Here is a 12,503-nt window from a genome sequence, read left to right as displayed (position 1 = left end):
TGCAAGGAAGATGTTTGTTCTTTAGCAGAATCAACATTGCCTATGTCTTCCTAGCTTTCCTTCAGTGGGAAACTTTTTGCTGTTGTGCTGCTTGAAATCTGACATTGAAATCTGAAAATGGGATAACCCTTTCACATCCCAAATAGATGGCAAACAACCCACTTGTGGTAATGTGAACACGCCGGGGAATAGAAATGGATCTGAAAAAAAATATATCTATGTAAATATATTTCGCCGTTTTGAGTAGGAAAAACTAAAGGAAAATCAAAAACTATATGAACTCTTCTTTGAGTAAATGCGTCTCAATTCAAATTTTCCTTTTGAGAAACAGACACTTAGTTTAGACTTATGTATTTGTAGTGGGTCATGGCCAGTCTATTTCACAATTCTGTCTCTATACTGTGTATGCATATGCATAAGTATGTTAATAAGTGCAAATATCTTAGTTTTCCATGGTGAGGTGAAATAATCTATTTTTTTTTTAGGATCGCATGCTATTTTTTTGGTATAATTTTTAGTTTAGTCTTAATGCTATTCTTTGTCATTCTGAATATGGTTTAAGTGGTTGCAAGTATATGCATTTTGCAGTGAAATGTCAGTGTAATTAAGTTTATATTTGGGCAACTATTCTCCTCAAAAGGAGATTTGATAGGCAAGATGTGTGTATGAATGGTAGAAATAGGCTCCATCCATAAAGTGATGTTTTCACCAAACCGCAAACCAAAATATCCAAAGTGGCATCAGTATTAATAAATGGAAATTATGTGACATCATGTCAAGCATTGTCAAGTTTACTGAAATTTTAAATCTATGTATGTTAATTTGGCACCAAAATGTGTAATAGATTGCAATGACTCAGAGGAATATATTTACATTGTGTGACAAGTGCAACATCGTCATGCTGCAATGGGAGACAATTTGGGTTTTCAAATGAAACGTCACTGTGCAGGCTGATATCATTTGGATTCCATAGATGGGTGATTGTTTTAATCTGCAACGGATGCCCTGACATGTTTGTGATGTGCCGCGTCGCTGCTGCTTGCCAGCGCCTGTTGGCTGGTTGGTTGAGAAAAACACAAGTTTAATGCTGCCAATATTTTGTTATTGCACTGTGGCACTGCCAAATCCATAACCTTGTTGACACAACTGTCCTGTTTGGATTTGGTCTTCCAATCCCTATATGGACAAAGCCCAAATTATTTCAATGGCGCGTTGACTGTCTAAATCGCTGAGCCTCTGAGAATGAAACAACCTAATACAATTCTTAATGGGTATTTTGGTCATTTTAGTATTCTACGTTCTTCTATACACTCCTATCGCATGTTTGTGATAGTCATTAAAAAGTAAACTTAAAGGTACAATGTGTCAAATTGAAGTCCCATCTTGTAACACCACTTACTGTCGTATGTTCGGAGGCAACAGTGAGTCACTGCCGAGCCCAGGCAGTCTGCTGCCAGTCTGCCTCGGAGAATTTTGCCCTGCTGTTATTTACTTGTTGGCTATTTAATTTTCTTTACAACTGATTTGTGTAAAGGTAGATTATAGCTATAACATGTTTTTATGGACATGTAATATTCCCATCCTTAACACTTACCTGTAGCCTGTTTGTAATATGAAATACACCAAATTACGATGACTGATAACAAGAAGCACACTGATGAAGCATTGTGACATTACTATAAGCTTATTATATAATTTTGCAGGATTATCATGTGTAAAAGAATTCAATCCTAAAGTCAGAATTGCAATGTACATATATATTGCAATAAACCGATCTTAGTATGTTTGCTGAGACATACAAAAAAACAACTGACAGCAACTCGTCTTTCAGCACAAGTGTAGATTGTATTGAGTCAGACTGACCTGACCTCCCCTGGATCTTCAGTAACCAACACGTCTGTCTTACAGCTGGCAATGGGGTTGATTGACAGCTCCACCGGTGGCACGACAAAGCTTTTGCTGACTGGCAGCCACAATCCTTGGCCCAGACTGTAGAATGATCTGTGTTGGCATGACCACAAGACATAAATGTCATATGCACTACTGTCACGTTGACATATTTTGTAATTACACACATTGTCTAGTATGTACACACAAGCACAAATAAACATGTAGCACATTACAATATATATTATATATATATACACATATATATGGATTATTGCTGGTGTATTGTATACGCGGTCTTGTCAGACTTCTGAGCAGTCAGCTAGTTTGGGAAGAGTGATGCTTCTCCTTAGTATGCAAATCATGATGTGTAAATCACGTGCTCACCGTCCTTCCCCTCAAACCTCTCAACTCTACGCCAAAACGATTACAGAAACGTGAAAAGGAAAATCAGCAACACTGAATAAATACTGAAAGTGTAAAACTAACATCTTTGCCAATGTTTTCTTTTTCAGTGTCAGTTTTCAATGCCAAATTCGATTTTTAATGCAAAACTTTAATGTCACTTTTATTGTACTTACTGGTACCTACCTACTTGTAATTCAAATATTTGTGACATCATTTGTATAGTAATTTTCTGTGTGATGTTCAAGAATAAAACCAATGTACAAGTGTGTTTTTTTGTTTCTTGCAGCTTAAACGATAGACCGACTTATGTTATAACTTGTTTAGCCCACAAAATAATCAAAATAATAATGATGATTGCCAGATTTTTATGTAAATTCAGTGTGCAATGAATTTAACATGTGATGCATTTAAGGCACATGTTGGATTTAGAGAAATACATTAAAAGAAGCGACCTGTGTTTTTTGTTTATAACTAATTAAAACAGATGTTTCTCTTCTCTTTTATTGAGATGTGTTCTGCAGCTCAGTTCCTTGTCATGGAGGATATGTGACGTGTGCTGATGGTTTACTGGTCAATGATTTGGTTTTGCAAAAGATGTTTCCCCTGACTGAGGATTAATATCCTCAACAAGTGACCCTGCAGGAGGCTTACACGTGTTGCTTGGGAACAGCAATACCAGATAAAGCAGTGCAAATAGATGATGAGGCTTTTGCATCTTGTGTGTTTAATTTATCTGACAGGCAGGCAACAAGAGAACGAGTTCCCAGATAACTAGAACATATATTACGGTATTACATTCAATCAAACCTTCTCATTTGACTTTCAATATATCAATAGAATTTTTCCACCTTTCACCGACATCATTTAAGTTTATCCACTGTTAAATATTCCTGACAGCCTGCCAATCAGGCCTTTGTATGCACAAGATTATTGCAACACAGCTTAGATTTCAATGAGTGCCAAACCTTGACATGAAAAACCTTCAATTTGTACAAAACACTACTGCTGGTACATTGACAGGAATCAAAGGATCTGAATGCATTACACTCATTCTGACCTCCCGTCACTATCTGACTGTTCAAACTAAATATGACTTATTTAGTCATATTCGTACCTTCACATCATAAGATGCTTCTTTTATCGCTGTTCGGAGCATCGAGAAAAAAAAAGTAAGAAGCAGCCCTGGTTCCCTAAAAAGCTTTACCTCTGTGAAACCAATCCCTGTTATGATTAAGCTCCTCTTTCAACTTCAGCCCAGCGTGCTTTTCCCTTTGGTTCCCGTAACTTTACTCACTCTGTCAGCTATCTCTATCAGTGAGTTCGAGGCTGAATGTATTTTGTGTTCTGCAACAGTATCTGTACGTAGTTGTCCTTTCATCTTCCTTCTCTCGCAAACTCTAGGGCAGACACATCCGAGTGAGTTTGGCCGCCGTCTTTATGTGTGTGTGTGTGTGTGTGTGTGTGTGTGTGTGTGTGTGTGTGTGTGTGTGTGTGTGTGTGTGTGTGTGTGTGTGTGTGTGTGTGTGTGTGTGTGTGTGTGTGGACGCCGGTGCCGCCCATGTTCCATCTCCAAAATACTGCAGAGCATTCAGGATGAGAGATGAAGTGTATTTTGGACATCATTTCTTACAGTGGACTCTGGCTGAGTCACTAAAGCTTGAAGGTAAGTGTGAAGAGGAGCGATACTGTGACGAAGAACTCCGCAGGGGTCAAGGAGCATGAAATCAACAGCCTGTCCTCTAACTGAATGAAGGCACGACCACATTAACAATACACTAAAGGCATAGAAATGAAACGGTTTCGTGTACGGACAATTAATACTGGTATATATCTACGAAGTTATATCCATATTGGGTAAGGGGGCGGTTGGGTTTAGTCTTACAGAACCTCTTAAAAAGAACAGCTGGGTGATACTGAGTGGGTCCTTTGAGCTTTGCACTTGGTGAAAAACGTCAGACAGAATGACCCCATCACGAATGAGAAGTGTAACAAAAATGGCAGTAAAAGCATCTGAAGAGAGTCCACCCTGGACGGCACCTTGGGCTATTCTCCACACACTTGGTGCATGAGGTGCATTTTGTGTGTCCACCCGACTGTGTCTATGTGCATCTGCCAGCTGCTTATCTGTACGCGCACACACACACACACACACACACACACACACACACACACACACACACACACACACACACACACACACACACACACACACACACACACACACACACACACACACACACACACACACACGCACACACACACACACACACGAGCTCACGCCAGGAACGTCGTCATCATTCTGTTTGTGTCCAGAGTCACAGATGGCTAGCACAAGTCATGCACTCAGGAGATGCAGCAGAAGTGAAGGACTCACCTGAAGATCCTCTCTGGGGCCTGCTCTCCTGTAACTAGGTCATAGCCTTTCTCCAAGTTAGCATATGGCCACGGGCTTGACAGGGAACAGAGGAGAAGGAATGCAAGATCAAAGACAGGCCTCTATTTAAAACCAAAATGTCATTTACAGTTTCATAATTAGGATTGTATTCAAATATTTTAGGTTATTTAAGCGAAATTCTTTTCATGCAAAGACAATTCACTTGTGCAGTAGAAATACCTGCCGATGTACACTTAACAAAGTGAAACGTTTTCAGCAGGATAAGATTACCTTCTGCCCGAAGCTACTTCTTTACAAAACAGTGGATGGAAATTTGATCTGGACTGGATCCAGCAGGTGACAAGTGCGGTTGAATAACATCGTGACACCAATGATTGGGCATGCCAGCTAATTGTCAAACAAGGTCAGAGTCAGGAAGAAGGCTCATTTCTCTTCCTATCACATCACTTCCCAGAGACTTTCCTTCTCTCTCGTGCTTCTGCTGCTGTTTCGTTTCACTACACACGATAACTTCTCTCTGACTTTCTTCTAGACCCGGTTTTGTCTCAAAAGTCCACTTCCTCAAGTTAAAAAGACCGCACCGGTACGCCTGCATGTCTTAGCCCATTAACTACAAATTGTTTATATTTTACAGTCCTGGTGGCCATTTTTGAAAGCACACAGTACGTTGTCAGATTAATTCCCCTGCTTTCTATTCATTTTAACACTCTTCAGATCAACTTAGAGACTTGAAACTTGCTCAGGACAGCAAATCCATCAGTGAACAATACACCTTTATTCCATGTGAAGTTAATATAGTGAAGGGCATTAATAGAGCTGGAGGTGGGAACTGTGAAATGATCTGTAAGGTCAGTGAAGTGCAAGTGAGTTTTTAGATATGAGTGGAGTGTGCAGATGGGACTTACCCTTCGTTGCGACCCCAGTCGCTGCGAATGCAGAGGTGTTTATAGACGGGATCAGGGGAATAACCCTCATGACAGCTGCATTCTCCTGTGGCACAGAGAACAAAAAGAGCCGGAGCGGCAGATATTTATTTATCCTCAGTAGCTGAATAAATTACCACATAGGTCACCCTGGCCTCCTCATTCATTAGAGATGGAGCCAATAAGCGGTTGCAAAGCTACATCATTTTACAGCTTATTTTCTCCACTGAACAAAGTAGGATTATATTTACAGCGACACGGGTTTCAATATAATGTAGTTGCCCTGTTTCCAATAGTGATTGTCCTTACAGATTACATACATAACTATATCTAATCTCCCTCGGGGTAATTCAGGATACTTGAAGACTGCATATGTTGTTGTTTTTTTCCAGTTCGGATGTCGGCATTCAGTTAAAAACTGAAATAAGAAATCAGAAACATGAATTTGATGTGCTCACACCGGTAAACCCTCCAATCACTAACTTGGATTCCGTTTAGCAGAATCTGACAAAAAAATGACAAGGTTTTTGTTTGCGCCCCGTCTCACAACAAGTCTTTCATCGTGCTCAGGAAGGCAGTTCTATCCTTGAGAGTTTGGCATGTCGGTACAAGATCTAAGTTCAATTCTCCGCAGTTGGCTGGAGAGCTCGAACTGCGAAGCGAGCAAACACAGAGGTGTTGACAGGATCAGAGACATTCAGACGGCAGCGCAGCAGCTTCGAGCTGCCACATTAAGGTGCTAATTGTGCAGCTTGGCTCTGTTTTTTTGGGGGGGAGGGTTGTTTTGAACCTTTTTGGCTGCTGTGTTAAAACAATTATCAATGAACAGTAAAGTCCTAATACATCCTTGATTGGTTAATAACAATGGTGATTAATGATTAATACGATCTGTGTGGCTTATATAACTTGAAACGTGACGTGGAGCTTCAGGACAAACTTAAACACAGAATTGCTTTATAGAGTCTTGTATGATAAATAAAACAAATAATGGAAACTGCATGTGTAATGCCTTTTAGGTAGATGGATGCATTTGTGAAATCTTACATAGCTTTACCAGCCTTTTTATTAGCACTGTTCCCAAAATAAAAGCCACCGACTGCTTCTTGTTGACCTATATGGAGGCATAACACTGGAAAAATGTGTAATGGCCACCCAGGCAACACCGTTCACATTTTATCACTTAGTGTTAAATAATTTATTGGGAGAGTTTATGGGCTTTAAGACTCACTCGAGGACTGATGCACCATCAGCATTCAGTCAACGAGCGGCCACAAACATGTTTTTATTTCCTCGCGGTGATTTCATATGACCTCACTAAACGAAGAGCCGGAGTTCTTCAAACGGCTCCACGATAAATGTGAAGGCAAGTAAACATGAAGCGAGTCGATTCAAATGCAACATGAATGAGGAGAGTAGAGAAAGCAGGATAATTATTGCAACCACAACAAGGATTTGTTTTCATCATTTCATCAAATAACTTTCACTTGTTTCTAAAGTATGGCAAATAAAACGCTAAAAGTAACAACAGTAGTCCACAGATAAATAAAAGCCAACATAAGCTACTAACAGAGGCATTGTTTATCAACAGTTGGTTGGTTTCCTGTTCTTATATGACCGTGATTAAGGTTTGGTTAGGTTTGGTTTGGGAAAGATCTGGCTTAAAACTACTACTTTGTCAAGGTTAAAACTATGTTTTTTTTATTTTATTTTTTTTATCAATAAACCGGATCGGTTCAGGAAACAACCGGTTTGAAAGGAGGAAACAACAGCAAGTCACCAAGTTAAACATCATCCATCAGATTTGGCCTCCTTTCCCTAGTTGAACATAAACATGTGGCATTTTGGAAAAAAAATAAACTAAAGTAACTGATACTATTATTTTCTTAAGAGGAACTCAAATAGCTATCCTGTTCTTGCTGCGCGCACACACACACACACACACACACACACACACACACACACACACACACACACACACACACACACACACACACACACACACACACACACACACACACACACACACACACACACACACACACTTCTATTTCCCACAGCTACACACATTTCACCCAGTCATATTTAATTCTTCCTGCCTGCCGGGGGCCGAGCTCACTGAAATCAATCTCTCCTATATGCAGCACATCACATGTTCGCAGAAACATGCTGGAGAGGTAACCTTATTTATTTGCTCGTCTTCCCTTTCAGTCTGCCAGGAGCTGGAAATTGTATTTTCATTTGTAGTCTGTTTGCGATTAGGCTAACAACAGTGTCCCAACTTGAATTTCCTTTTTTTTCTTACATATGTAAGCAGTGAGATTTACATAGCAAACTCTGATTTGCTAATCAAAATGCCTGACTGCACCTCTGATTAATTGGAGAGGAGAAATGGAAGCAGTGTTCATCCAGCAGTGCCGGTGACAGGAGTGCGCCTGCTGCTGACGAATGGTACAGTTGTCAAGTCACGCTGCATTCCGACAGAAACATTTATTGGCCGCTGTTATTCTTTTTTTGTTTTTGATTTTATCATACTCAACAAATAGATAGTTCTTGTAGGTGAATTGCTTGAGATTATTTGTTGAAATGAATTGCTACCAAGCAAGTCTGGAGTCAGGTGAAAGTAACAGGGCTGAACTTGCCTTCTGTCATGCAATAACTTTGTTTGACGCCTCAAATAACTGTTTGTATTTGCGTGTAGTATTGTTGTTGTTTTTTTGGAGGCTACATTACTCAAACGGCACAATTCATGCCCAGGGTAACTGGAAGTGCTTTACTTTGCATAAGGAAAACAAAATACAGCAGAAACTCTCGAAACAATCAAATAAACAAATAAATACAGTAATGTGAGGGGAATAAAATAACTATTAAAACATATATCAGTATGTAAAGACTGTAAAATATACATTAAAACTCTGCAAATATAAAATAATTAAACAAAATCGAGTAACCTTCCTTAGTTCAGTGCATGATGGGATTTTTCTCATGCAGTAAGATATCATGGATTTATATGGGTAGATTTTTTTTTTTTTTTTTTATCACATCCCCAGTGATAACAGATCCTCAACCTGAGCCTTAATATTGAACTGTAATATATATAAATCCTCTTCTGCTTCCACATCAGTAAAATGTATAATAAATTACTGTAAGCAATCAAGCAAGTTAATAATAGTGTGCATGAGTGATTAGTGCATCTTAGTAATAACAACTATAGATGTTGTGTTCTTCTTCGATTTGGACGTTCACTTGAAAGTATTCTGAATGACAGATATTGAATTCTTATAATCACACCAAGAGACAACACGTTTCTTTGTCAATAATCCTTTTGGAAAGGAACAGGTGGTAAATCAGTGAACTGGAGGGTCTTGTTTCAGCTTTTGATTTGATTACGAGCAGAAAGGAAACCTGCCCAAACCAGTTTTATCTAAATTGTTGTGACGGCGCCCATCCTGTCTTGGCGTTTGTGATGTTGCTGTTGTGTCAAATGGTCAACACACCTTATTTAAGAATAATCATATCCCATCATCAACAAACAATATAATTTGCCTTTATTATCTGGATAACCTATTAGAGGAATTGGTCTGCGCTTCTCACAAGGAGACATGAAGTGAGAAATGTTCACAGCGTAATTAACGGCACACATTTTGGCAAAGCGATAACGTGGTCAAAGAGTAATCACACGTGAATTAAGTGTGGACAATTGATTTGGATTTGTAGCTTATCCATAAGTCGACACAGCAGCGTCGCTGCGGGCTTTAAGGCTGCACAGGGACCCGTTTCCCAAATAGTTTTCCACCTTGTTTCAGATGAGGTGCAGCAGCTTGTAAACACATTTACCCCTGTACTAATCTGAGACACACTTTGGAGGTAATCAGTGTAGTGCGCTTCCTTCCTTTCTGCAAATGTATTTATGGGACAATCAAGCAATTAACAGAGAGAGAGAGAGAGAGAGAGATATGTCTGCTTTATTACGCATTCTGCTGAATTAACTAACCTTTAGGCAACTTGTGATGTCAGTTTCCAAAAAACGAGAACAGATTCAGCTCACAAATGTGAAAAGCGAGACAAACTTAAACTGGCTGCAGTTATTCTTCCTGAACCTCCGCGACAGCAGCGATGTTGAGAGGACTTGTTAGTTAGCTAGAATAAAATGCTGGCTCCTTGAAAAGAAGGAAAAGCATCTCACACACACACACAGAGGAAGGGAGACTGTGATTGTGTGGTCATTAAAGTTGAATGTCACCAGGCTGCTAATGCACTACGGCTGCTGCACTCCTTTTACATTTATAGTGTGCACTTGCCTTCACTTATCTTCAAATTCTAGGGAGACTTTAGCCAAAATTACATCATCAATCTGCTACGTTGTAAGTATTGTTGCTGATGTGGTGGCTCATTAACTTATTAATATTTATTAAAAACATTTTCTTTTATCTTCTATGTGTTTTTATAATCATTCTACTCAATTGTTCTTGTCCAAATAATTTCCAAATATGTTTTGGGATTTATTTTTCCATGTAGAGATGCAGTCATGTTTTACTATCACACTACTGTGTTGCTGAGAGTTTGAATTCTGTTTTCTTTTCCGCTCTTGTTAATCTTAAAGAAATCTGTTGCTCGGTAACTATTCTTTACTTCCTTATGCTGCTTTATTAAATCAGATGTTTGTTTTGGGCAGATTGCGAGAGCTAATTGAATGTTTTCATGTATGTGTGGCCCTGAGGGCTCGGATAAAGTAGGTTAACTCGGTGATGCCAAAAGTTATGGTTGAGTGATTACAACATACTGTAGGCCTAATTCAGACCTAATCACCTGTGATTGCTAACGGCCATTTGATGACAACAATTATCTGGCTGTGCTCACCGTCGCTTCGCTGTTACATTGCAGCCAGGTGTCCAAACAGACACACAACCTGATTCTGCCCACAGGGATGCTGACATCCCGTGTAAACAATATTATAAAACTGCCAACCACATCGTTTCCCTATCCTCATTATCCACCTCTTTTCTTTTGCTCTCTCACTTCAACCGGTTTGTCGGTTCTAAATTAAGAACCAAACATGTAAAACGGTGGCAATCACTCGGGAGCGCAAACCGTCTCTCTGCCTCCCGTGTTACTGTACGTCATGTCATAAACGATGTGTGTCATTATAATGATTTCAAGTATGATTTTCACATTTCAAGGTTCATGGTGTTGGCACAGAGGAGAGTTATTATTGGTATCTCGCCTATTTGCGCTTGTTATAATATTTCCAGGTGGCTACTCTGCCCAGAGACCTAGGGCAGATTCAATATCAGTGTTTTCTCCAAGGCGAGAGTGAGTGTGTGTGTGTGTGTGTGTGTGTGTGTGTGTGTGTGTGTGTGTGTGTGTGTGTGTGTGTGTGTGTGTGTGTGTGTGTGTGTGTGTGTGTGTGTGTGTGTGTGTGTGCGCGCATGCAAGAGCAGTATGTGTTGAATGGGAGGCTAAAGCAGGGCTGTACTGTATACATGTTACACACCCCAGAAGTCCAAGTTCCCAATTAGATGAGGTTGGAGGCACCAGAGAAATCATTTCAAATGAGGAAAATAAAGGCAGCTGAGGAAGTTCACGGGTCTTTATGATGACAGATGGAAAGGTGTTGGCAGGACGCTATTTAAGGCCCATTACTATATGAGATAGGAGTGATTGACTCCTAACGTAATAAGTGATAATGATAAAGTGTGAACTTGATTCCTTACTGGCTGCATCATCATAAATGTCTTATTCTTTTTATACAGGTGATATTATTTAATATTACCACCTGTTACACTGTAAAGATAATAAAGTAAATATGTAATATTTTACAGGTGTTTTGCTTTTTCAATCGATTTACAAGGATTGTTTTATTACATTCTGAAATTATAACAATACATTATCAGATTATTACAAAGATGATCCAAGTTCGAGTGCAATTATAGTCAGCTGGAGCCCAAAGCAGCTATCAGACAGCCGAAACCGCCGCATCATGCAATTCATCTACTGACCTCCATGCTAGCAGTGGAGTCTACGAGTGAAGGTGAAGGCAGAGAAGATTGATTATCCAGGCGCAGTGATACACTGACTGGTAGTTATCAGTGACAGTCAACCAGCGTGACATTGACACAGGATGGAGGGACATGACAGAGATGGTCTGAGATAAGTTGCTGAATCTAAAACGGCTTGTTGAGGCCAAAGAAACGTGACAAAAAAAAGTGAGTTTGCGTAGATGTTGCAGAGAAACTGGTTCAAATATGGATTTACAGTTTAAATGAAGTTCAGTATGTTTCTTGATGAAATATTTGGCATGTGTGAATTATTAAACTGACAGTTGAAAGCACTTTGTGAATCACAGAGTCATTGCATGACATCCTGCGCTGCCACATCCCATCATCCTCCTCACTCTGCTTATAAGTGACCGATCAACAATCAAACTGAACCAAACAAACAGTAGATCACTGCTATCGCAGAGAAAACCGTCCTCACGAACTGGAAATCAAGGAAACACCGGACACATCACACGCTGGAAAAAAGCTTCTAGTAGGTTACTTCTCTGTGGAAAATCTATCATCTTCCATCAAAAAACTCTGCAACAGAACCTCAGTCAGTCAGTTTGTTCATCTACAAACTGGATCCCATCTATCCTGTTATCCTGTAATTCACGATCACACACACACACACACACACACACACACACACACACACACACACACACACACACACACACACACACACACACACACACACACACACACACACACACACACACACACACACACACACACACACACACACTGCAGACAGATCAATGTACATCTTTGGCACTCGCCCATGGCTCTCAATCCGTAACATCTTTCAACCGGTGGTTCACCTTGTTGTTGAAACTGAAATAAAAGTGTCAG

At 39.8% G+C, this 12,503-nt stretch overlaps 1 protein-coding gene across 1 annotated transcript in view; it reads right to left on the bottom strand.

The window, feature by feature from the left end:
• Positions 1 to 12,503, bottom strand: part of LOC138630742 (astrotactin-2-like) — a 231,177-nt gene that overhangs the window by 103,108 nt on the left and 115,566 nt on the right. Inside the window, exons 8-10 of the mRNA XM_069715244.1 lie at positions 5,596 to 5,680; positions 4,670 to 4,744; positions 1,864 to 2,001 (exon numbers count right to left, since the gene is read on the bottom strand). Of these exons, the coding sequence (XP_069571345.1) occupies positions 1,864 to 2,001; positions 4,670 to 4,744; positions 5,596 to 5,680 (298 nt within the window). The remainder of the gene's footprint in view (positions 1 to 1,863; positions 2,002 to 4,669; positions 4,745 to 5,595; positions 5,681 to 12,503) is intronic.

This window comes from Brachyistius frenatus, unplaced genomic scaffold (genome assembly GCF_029030835.1).
Source record: "Brachyistius frenatus isolate BFR_SWC_R1_liver_20210118 unplaced genomic scaffold, ASM2903083v1 Contig_140, whole genome shotgun sequence".
NCBI classification, from domain to species: Eukaryota; Metazoa; Chordata; class Actinopteri; family Embiotocidae; genus Brachyistius; species Brachyistius frenatus.
Note: the sequence above shows the minus strand (reverse complement) of the source record. Positions and strands in the feature narration are given on the sequence as shown.